Below are 9,726 nucleotides of genomic sequence, written 5' to 3'. Positions count from 1 at the left end.
GATGACTCCTGGGCCTGGTTGCACATTGGAGTCTCCCAAGCGGCTTTTCATAGAGATTCCAGAGTCCCATGTCAGGTCTCCAGAACCAGAACTTTCAGGGTGGGGCCCTGCGTTCTGTGTGATGCTGATGTCTCCGGGTGATTCTGACACCACCAACCAGACTGGTGTTTGGACACCACTGGGGCTCCCCAACACCACCAGCTGTAGGAAGTGGGTATCTTCTTCCCATTTTAACATTGAGCAAAATGAGACTTGAAGTGACTTGCCCAAAGTCCCAGGCTTAGTGACACAGCCAGGACAAGAGACTAAAGCGTCCTGACTCCCAGTCCTCAGGCACTGGTTGTATGAGGAACTTGTCTCCTGCTCTGCCCAATACCCCTTCAGTCAAGGCATTTTGCTTTCCTTGGGAGGCTGCATACGTAGCAGCTCAGCAGCTTTTGCAGCCAGTAGGGAAGTGAAAAGAGCTTGAGTGGCTTTTAGAGCTGGACAAACCTGGTTTAAACTTCTGCCTCTGAGATAATGGTTTATCCTCACAGGTTTGCTGGCAGGATGAAATGAGATGACATTAGGTCACCTAATACTTATGATTATTTTTAGGTAAGGTGACTCATACAGTGGAAGTCACTTGGCAGGAGTCACAAAATATTGGGCTCCCTCCTTTCATAGTAGGAGCTAATGTCTCGTGGTGCTGGCATTTCATATCCATCTCATCTGCTTCTCAAGACAAACAGGTGAGGTGATACTACTGTATTCACATTTCAGGTAATAAAATTGAACCCCAAGAGGTTAAGTAACCAAACTCACAGGCATGGCTACAAAGAGTAGCAGGATTTGAACCTGGGAGCCTCACACCAGTCCCTAAGATTCATTTTACAGAACATAAAAATGTCATCCCAGAATCTGATCATTTCAGTCCAACCTCTGGTAATGGCGAGTCTTGCATCAAACAGTGTTCAATCATTCACCTGCCAAGTGCTGGCAGCTCACTCGTCTATTTTCTGAACAGAGTACAATATCTATCTGAAACCAACTTCTACCACCGCACTATCACCCACTCTCCCCACCAGGCATTCAAGAAACAAGTGAGGAAAAGGTCAATTCCCCAGGGTAACAGAGCCCAAGGAAAACACTTCACGTTAAATGTAGTTTATTGTTTCATACACAAGTTAGAGACCAAGGCCACAGTTTTGTTAAAACCTTTCCCTTCCCTCCCACCCTAACCCTGTTATAAAAACATAATAGACAATAGAACACAACAAAATATCACAGTTCAGGCTGAGCTGGGAACAAAAAGTGGCTCCAACACAAACAAGGAACACAAGACACAACATCTTCACACGTTTTTATAAAAATTGCCGCTGCCCAGAGAAAGCAGTCGTGGCCATGTCAACAGACCACGAACCCAGGGCGTTAGGAGGTTCAGGACAATTGCCACTTCTGGCTGCATCTGGGCTCTACTGCAGGAACTGGGGATGCCAAGGGCCCTTTGCCCCACTTTGGAAGTTCAGGTCACTGGGCTGGATGTGCTTAGGGTTGGGAAAGATGCCACGGGGCTCTTTCCTCCTTTCCAAAGAGAGAGATGCAGGGAGCAGACGGGGCCCCTGAATGCTCCCCACGCTCAAGGCAGAGAAGTCAGCCTAGAAACCTTCCCTCTCTGGAGAGAGGGTCCTCCCGTGGGCAGAGTCCATGGCCCGTAGGCGCCAGCAGACCTGCACTCACATGGCATAAAGCCCCACGGCAACCGTTGCCACTAGAAAGCTGAGTGTAAGGATCCATCGGACAAGCGGAGCCCGGGAGAGAATGTTCGGCTGTGGCTTCCCTCTGGGAGTCTCCCTGGGAGCGGAGTCTGAAAGAGAAAGCAGGGGCAGTGTCAACGGCAGGTGGATGGGGATCAGGGTGGCTGATGTCGCAGAAAAGCAAAGCGAGGGGCCTCAGCTGTCTCACGTACAACCCCTGCTTAATGCCAGAATCCTGCTGAAGCACAGACAGGTGGCCCTCTAGCCACTGCTTGAATACCTTCAGAGATGGGCAGCTTACTACTTCTACAAGCAGTTCATGAGTCCACTTTCAGCCAGGCCCCGTGGTAGAACGGTCGTGGCCCCCGGTCATGTTTTCAGACCTTTGTCAGGAAGGCTCTCTCCTAAAGCTTCCCTGATGATTAGGTCTGAGCTGTAAATCCTCATCTCAGATTCTTACACATTTGGGAGGAATGATGGGAAGGGGTGAAAGCTACACGGGTTGGGAGCCAGATGCCAGGGCCTCTGAGGCCAAAATTCAAATTCAGTCCCAGTCCTGGTCATCCACATGGTAGGCCAGCGCAGGCCCTGCGGGCTGGGTGGGGCACAGGCCTGCCCCCTCCTCTCAGCAGCGGGGCTGAGTGCGCTCTAGGAGCGGGGCGGGGGTCAAGGTGGGCCCTCAGAGCCAGACCAGCTGGGTTTGGAACCTCGTTCCACCCTGCGAACTGAGAGGAAAAGGTGAGGTGGGTATCCAGGACGGGGGCTTCCTAGTAAAAAGCAGGCCTCGGGTTTATGGGCAAGCAGATTCACCTCAACATTTCTACGTTGCTGTGGTTTTCAAGGTGCCCTTTGATGACCTGGGCAGCAATTTTAAACTGTCTGGTCACAGAATCCCTTTCCACTCTTAAAAGTTACTGAGGGGAGAGGGTGTAGCTCAGTGATTGAGTGCCTGGCTCGCATGTATGAGGTCCTAGGTTCAATCCCCAGTACCTCCTAAGAAAAGAAAAATAAGAATGAAAAATGAAAGTGACTGAGGATCCCAAAGAGTGGATTATAGCTACCTCATTTACCACTTCAGAAATTGAAACCATGGAAATTTTAACACACAAGAATACACAGGCACACGTGTCATGAGCGGTCCTTGACGATATTATCACACGTGATGCAACCTTTGAAAAACCCCATCGCACACTCAAGAGAAAACGAGAGTGAAAAAGGCACTGTTAGCATTGTTATAAAAAGCACTCTGACCTCACGGAGCCCCTGAAAGGGTCTCTGGAACCTGCAAGGACACCTGGACCACGCTTTTTGAGAACCACTGCATTAGGGCCAATGGACTGGCCACACGGCAGCCTTCCCAGGGACAATCCTGCCAAGAGCAGGGTCCCTGGGGATGCTGGCGCAGTGGAGAAAGCTGGGGCAGGTTGGTAGACAGATGCACGAGGCCCTGAAGCAGCCTGCCGAGGAGCCCGCCCTGAGGCACAAGGGAAGGGTGCAGGCGGCAAGGCCACGACGAGAAGCATCCGCCGAGTGTCCCACGACAGGTTAACGGATGCAGGCAGGGCCCCGACTCCCTGCCCATCAGGCAGGTGCTCAGGAAGCACGAAGGGGCCTAGAAAGGGGCCTAAATGAAGGTGGGGCTTCGCCCAGGACTTCCAGGGCCCTTGGCGTCCCAGCCCTCACGTCAGTGCGCCCTCCCTGGACTTTAGAGATGGGCAAACGGGTGTGGAGAGGGGATGCAGCTTGCCCAGAGTCACGCGGGAATCAGGGTGACCCCGTGCTCTTTCTCCTGAACTCCACTTCTCATTCAGAAGACAGAAGAGTCAAGGACATGCTGGAGACCGAGAGCTGGGCGGCGTCCCCCCCAGGGGCGCCCAGAGGGACCGCCCGTCCCCGGAGGCCTCACCTGGCACCCTGCCGCCTTCCCGCCGGCGAAGCTCCGGGGCCTCGGAGGGGCTCTGGTTGGTGGCATCTTGGGTCAGCAGCCCTTGCAACTCCTCAAACAGCTACAAGACAAAAGACGCCCATGATGGTCTCAGCGAGAGATGGTGCTAGGCCCCCGCGGAAGGTAAGATTTTATTATGAAATATTCCGGACATAAAATCTTAAGAAAAATATTGAACATACGTGTACCTTTCACCCAGCTTAAGAGAGAAGATGTTACAAGCAGGTTGACTCGACTCCCCTGCTTACTCCTGCCCGCCACGCCCCAGGAACAACTGGGCATTTAGCATTTGCCATCCTCATTCATGCCCTTTTCCCGCGTGCCAACACCAGGAATTCGCGGTCCTAGGATATGTGTTCTCACACACAGTGCTCTCTTCACTCAACTTTCTATTTCTGAGATTTGTCCTTGGCAAGGCGTGATTCATGGTATTTATAGGCCTGGCTTGGGACAGGGGAGAACACTGCAGCTCCAGGAGGCTAACTGCCTGGCCCAAGACAAGCCCAGATGTCAGGCCTAAGCCAGCCTCAGACGGGGTCGGACTTCAAATCCCGTTCCTTCTTCAACATCTGTCTGAAAGACGCAGATTTTCTGGGAAAATGGACTGGCTTATTTTTTAGGGGGCTGCAAGGAAGGGACATTCTTCCCTAGCAGGCAACTCTTCCAGTCTCCTCTGGCCCCATGGCACCTTCGGAGAGGGCAGAGCCACGGGATTCTGCAGTGCCTAAGTCAGAAGGACCTGTGCCCCAGCGCCCCCCACAAAGTCAGCCTTCAAAGCCTTGCTCAGCACCCCCCTTCCCCAGAATGCAGGGTACTTGTGGAAAGAGAACTCTGTCTTCCAGGAAGGCAGAACTTCCGGAAGACAGGGGCCATGTCTCCAGTACCCGCAGGCCCTGCGGTGCCTACCTGGCTAGGCACACACGTGCACACAACTTCGGGGTGGTTGTAGGTATGTCATGAAGCACTACAACTGTCACTCTCATGCCCCACAAGAATGGCAGCTAACACTTGAGGGCCGACCCTGCGCCAGGCACTTCTGTAGGGACTCTACTGACACACACTCAATCCTCACAACTCTAAGAGGTAGCTGCTATTATCCCTATTACAGACGGGGAGATTCGCCCAAGGTCACCCAGCTGGGAAGTGGCGGAACCCGAGCCCTGGCCCGAGTCCCTCACCTGAATGTTGAGCAGGAATGCGGTCTTGGCCTCTTCGATCACCCTCCTCCTGACCTCAGGGGTCATCTCCAGCGAGTTCATGCGGGAGCGATAGAGCTGCTTGAACTTGGTGGCATTGTCGATGTTGGGGAAGGTGAAGAAAGCCAGGCCCTCGCCGGAGCTGGGCAAGTCCAGGGCCTTCTGCGCAATCTTCTTGAGGACCTGGCCCCCAGACAGGTCGCCCAGGTAGCGGGTGTAGGCGTGGGCCACCAGCAGCTCGGGCTCCTTGCGCCCCACCTCGTGGAGCCGCCTGGTGTAGCGCCGTGTGGCCTGCGTGTAGGGGATGGCCTCCTGCCAGCGGGGCCCGTACCAGAAGGCCATGTCCTGCTCCAGGGCGACTCTGCGGTGCAGCTCTTCTGGGAAGTAGACGGGGGTGTAGACCGGGTTCTCCTTGTTGCGCTCGATCTCCTCTTCCAGGGCCGTGTAGATGTGGTACAGGGAGGCCATCACCAGCTGAAACCAGAGCAAGCACGTCAGGCCGCCCAGCCCCGCAGGAGAAGGTGCGACACCAGACCCAACCCCCATCCACCCGCTGCTGCTGCCTCTGGAGAGGCCCTCATCACCCGCCCCGGGCTGGGACCCCCACCGCCTGCCGGCCCCTCCAACTCTCTCCACACTGTAGCCAGACAGATTTTACAAAAGAGAAAATTCGATTGTGCACTTTCTCAGCCTAAAACCCTTTTACCCAGTGCATAAAACCTGCAGCCTAACTTAATCATTATAAAAATCCAAGAAAGGGGTCACTCTCTTCATTTTACAGAAAGGAAAGCCATGCTCAGAGAGGTGATGAGGCTTTGAGGCTGCACATGTAGTTAGAAATGAACTTGGAGTCAAGGCCAGGTGTTCCTAGGGAGCCATCGTGGTTCTGGAGCAGGGGAGTGCCTGCGAGAAAGCGTTTAAAGGCAATATCTGGGTGCTCTCCCTTTGACCTCTGTAAAGCACGACTCTCCTGCCAGGAGGTCCACCCAGAAGCTGACCACCTTTGGACAGAGGCCAGGACACTTGGCCGGGGCAACTCCCATTACACATTAATAACTCTAGTTTGGGTTTGAAGGAGGACGAAGTTGGGACGTAACGGTCAAGGTTTCCAAGTTATATCTGAGCCTTAAGCATTCACAGCAGCAGGTCCTCGATGGGCAGGAAGCAGGCAGCCAGGCGTGAGGCAGCCGGACTTTTGGTTCTGACAGACCCGATTCTAAACCGGGCTCGGCCGTCCTCACCTGTGCGACAGAGGGTGTGCCGCATGCCCTCTCGGGCTCTCAGCTTCCCTGCCCTAGCGCGAAGCTGCTGACCCGAGGTCTGGGTCTGTGCACGCCCAGCCTCGGTTCCCTCCCGTGCAAGAGGGCACTACCAGGCCCCACGCTAACCGGGGCTGGTGGGAGGGTCAAGCGAGACGATACGGGGCAAGCACTGGGCACGGCCTGGCGCTTAGGACCCAAACAGAGAGGCCATGAAAGCGCCTCGTCCATCGCCATACTCCAAGGTGCCTGCGGCGAGAACAGGGTTCCCTCTCGGACCTTTGTCCCCATTTCAACTTGACATCTTAGAGGCAAGACCCAAAGTCCAGGGTGGCTGGGGATGGGATATTCCAGGGGCTCCCCCCTCCCCGCCGCACTGCAGCAACTGGGCGTATGTCAGCTTCCTTGAGGGAGGGAGGAAGGGGAGGAGGGTGAGAAACAGGTCCATCACCACGGGGCGCACCCAAGAGCCCCAGCCACCCCCAAACTGGGTGACAGAGCTCCCTTCTCGGAAGCATTGCACATGTTGGAGGTGGGGAGCGGGAGAGGGGGAGGAGGAATCCAGACTGCACAAGGGAGGGGGGTCAGGAAGGGTGGGGTACGGCTCCCCCACTCTGTTCAACCCAAACTGATGTTTCAACCCCCTGCACCTGCCTGGTTCTACCTGCCTGGCTCCTCCGCCAAGCACTTTCTCTCACTTTGCATGAATTTTCACAATGGTCCTGGGAGACTGCAAAAGTCAGTGCCTAGCACGTGAGGGTGCTGAAGGAAAACCCTGCTGGCGAGGGAAGGCCCAGCGAGGTGAGCTGACGTGTGAGGTCATCCTCACTGTGCGGAAACGATCATGCCGCGGCTCGAACCCACACCCCCTGCCTCCAGAGGTAGATCAGAATTAGCCCAAGTGCATAAGGTCTGCAATGAAGTCGGCCTGAGTTTTACTTTGTCCCTTCTTCCTTCCTGACTGTGTGACCTTCCATTAGTTACTTAGCCTCTCTGAGCCTCCTCATCCTCATCAGGGTCAAGGCACGATTATAAATCATGTGTGTTACATGCCTGGTATAGAACAGGTGCTCAGCTGATGGCACTACTGTGCCAGGCCCTCCGCAACACTGCCTAGCAGACTGTGGACTTGCTGTGTGACCTTGGGTGAGTCGCCTCCCCTCTCTGAGACTCAGTTCAGCTATCTGTAAGATGACTCTCTTGGACATGCCCACCTGGTCCTCCCTGGCCCAACCCCTACTTAAACCCCTGATCGGACCCCACGCCCCTGCCCTAGCACCCCAGGCACATACCTTAAAGCCCTTTGGGGACACCTGGCCCTTCTGAAAGTTCTTCATGAACTCGGCATTCTCCGCCTGCGTGTGCACCTCCTTGGTGGCCTCCTTCAGGGCCTCTGACAAGTCCATGCTGCAGTGGGAAGGGAGGGAGGGTCAAGGAGGGGACGGCAGGGCTGGCTGCTTCGCACCTGCCAGGCTCCTGAGCCAGCTGCCTCAAGAGCCTCTGGCCTCGTCGGACTCATCTGCAGACCCAAGTCCAGCCCCCCACTACCACCCGGGCCCCGTCCCGGTGGCCTTCACATGCAGCCCAGAGCCCCCACCGCGGGGGCCTCCTGTCACCAGTCATGCCCCGGGAAAGGAGAGGAAGGTACTGCACGACCCACGAGCAGCAGCGGGAGGTGTGAGCTCATATTCAGCAGTGAACGGCTCTGGCTGGCTTTTGACCCCATATTTAATCCAAGTTTCAGATACAGACCTCACAACCTCCAATGAGGTCATCAGTGTACACTCATCATCATACAAGTGTCTGGCTTAAAAAGACTGAGAACGCTGCTTTACTCAGGGAAAAGTCCCTTTCCAGGAGTACCGCTGCCAGGTCCCTGCCTGCCGCCCACAGCCTCATCCTCTGTCCTAAACGTGCAGGTTAAACTCTTCACAGCTTGCAGGGAGGAAAGAGTGGAGACTTGGAGGCGCGGAGGCCAGAGTTCAACCCCAGGTCCGCCACCTGCTGGCTGGGGCAGGCGAGGGGCCCCTTTGCTTCTCTGTGCCCAGCAGCCCAGGGAACATTTTAGAGGGGTGCAAGCTCCATCGGGGTGAGAGCCACGGCTTCTCTCCCGGCTTGGGTAGCCCCAGGGATCCTCGATTTCTCTAGGAGACCTCCCAGGTTAGCTGGACACCCACTCTCCACAGGGAGCCTCCCTGCCTTTGAGTGGGGACATCAGTGCCACCTCTTACCGCTCCAGCTACCCCGCCGGCCGTGCCATCTCTTATCCCTCCAGCAACTGCGCCGGCACGGTGGGAAGTGAGGCGGGCAGGATTTGAACCCAACTCCTCCTGACTGCAAAGCCCACGCTCCCCGCAGCTCCCCTCGGCACCGCCGGGCTCCTACGGGGCTGGCGAGGAGAAGTGCCGGGGTGAGGGGAGGGGCGCGGCGCCGTCCCGCCCCCGCGCTTGCCTGTGGGGCTGCGGGCGCTCCCTCGCCGCCGGCGCTCGGCTCGCAGGGGGTGGCTCCGGCGCGTCCCGCGGAGGCTGCGCTGACTGCCCCGCCGGCGCGCGCCCGCCGATTTATGCTCCCGGAGGGTCACGTGGGCCCGCCGCCCAAACAGCTGATCCCCGTTTTCTGGACCCAAGTTGCGACACGCGAGCGGGACCCCGCCCCTCCCGCCAACCGGCCCGCGGGGGGTGAGAGGGAAGCAGGAGGCGTCACATGATCCCTGGAAAACAGAGCTGAGCCACAGGATGTGTTAAAAAAAAAAAACACTCATTGGGAAAGCTGAGCAGCTGCGGGGCTCCAGCTGCGATTTTGCCCTTTCCAGAGCCCCCACCCCCACCTCAACCAGTGACGGGGCTTCAGGCACCCTCAGGAATCTCGACGGTTCCAGAGAGCTGGGTGGGTAGCGCTTTTTAGAGCACGAGACTCGTGGGGGCCATCAGGAACTTAGCAGGGACTGGCCCTGTAGCTTCCCCGGCTGCTCTGGGAACCTGCTCCCTAAATTGTCATCTCGCAGAATTGTGAACCGCCTCCCTCCTCACCTGCCCTTTGAGTGTACGCACAGGGCTTGTGGTTTGAGCACTGAATCCTAGGGTCTGTACAGTTTCCCATGGTTCACTCCCACAACAGTAATGAGGCTGATGGCTCCCATTTCACAGATGAGGAAATGGAGGCCCAGGGGCAAGAAGTGGCTGCCAAGAGTTGCAGGGGACAGCAGGAAGCCGGGGACTAAACCAGGGGCGAGTGCAAGTCTCTGCCGGGCTCTGGCTGTCTGAGCCCTAGGTGCCCAGGTCCCCGGGGATGCTGGCGGACGTGCTACCTCCCTGCTGGCATGCCTAGGGCACCCCGGCCAGGCACTGCCCCATCTGACTCATCTCTTACCCCCAGTGCCCTGGCGGGGGCTGGCACTCCTACTGAATTACTACTGCATGGATGAGGACTGAGAGAAAGCAGGGCCACTGAGTGGACCGGGTGACAAATGGATCAGCTGGTTCCTAAAGACCCTTCCCAATGCCACAGTTTTGGATTCTAAATCATAAAAAAAGAGAAAGACCAAAAGCGGCTTTAGCTCAGGATGAGGGGCTGTTTAGAAGGCAGGTAGC

At 56.4% G+C, this 9,726-nt stretch overlaps 1 protein-coding gene across 1 annotated transcript; it reads right to left on the bottom strand.

Annotated features, from left to right (window-relative positions):
* Positions 1 to 1,130: 1,130 nt before the first annotated feature.
* HMOX1 (heme oxygenase 1) lies at positions 1,131 to 8,690 on the bottom strand. Its single transcript, XM_004456416.3, has 5 exons — positions 8,588 to 8,690; positions 7,429 to 7,543; positions 4,860 to 5,351; positions 3,643 to 3,742; positions 1,131 to 1,846 (listed from the first exon to the last, which is right to left on the bottom strand). The coding sequence occupies exons 2-5, from the start codon at positions 7,540 to 7,542 to the stop codon at positions 1,716 to 1,718; spliced, it is 837 nt and encodes a 278-aa protein (XP_004456473.1). The 5' UTR covers position 7,543; positions 8,588 to 8,690; the 3' UTR covers positions 1,131 to 1,715.
* Between the last annotated feature and the right edge of the window lie 1,036 nt (positions 8,691 to 9,726).

This window comes from Dasypus novemcinctus, chromosome 12 (assembly GCF_030445035.2).
Source record: "Dasypus novemcinctus isolate mDasNov1 chromosome 12, mDasNov1.1.hap2, whole genome shotgun sequence".
NCBI lineage: Eukaryota > Metazoa > Chordata > Mammalia > Cingulata > Dasypodidae > Dasypus > Dasypus novemcinctus.
Note: the sequence above shows the minus strand (reverse complement) of the source record. Positions and strands in the feature narration are given on the sequence as shown.

Excerpts from the sequence above, each read along its gene's own strand:
- HMOX1 (XM_004456416.3), bottom strand. The coding sequence starts at position 7,542 with ATGGACTTGTCAGAGGCCCTGAAGGAGGCCACCAAGGAGGTGCACACG. Across the intron at positions 5,352-7,428 it reads TGTCCCCAAAGGGCTTTAAG|CTGGTGATGGCCTCCCTGTA; the intron begins GTATGTGCCTGG and ends CTCTGGTTTCAG. Across the intron at positions 1,847-3,642 it reads GGAAGGCGGCAGGGTGCCAG|ACTCCGCTCCCAGGGAGACT; the intron begins GTGAGGCCTCCG and ends TTTCTCTTTCAG.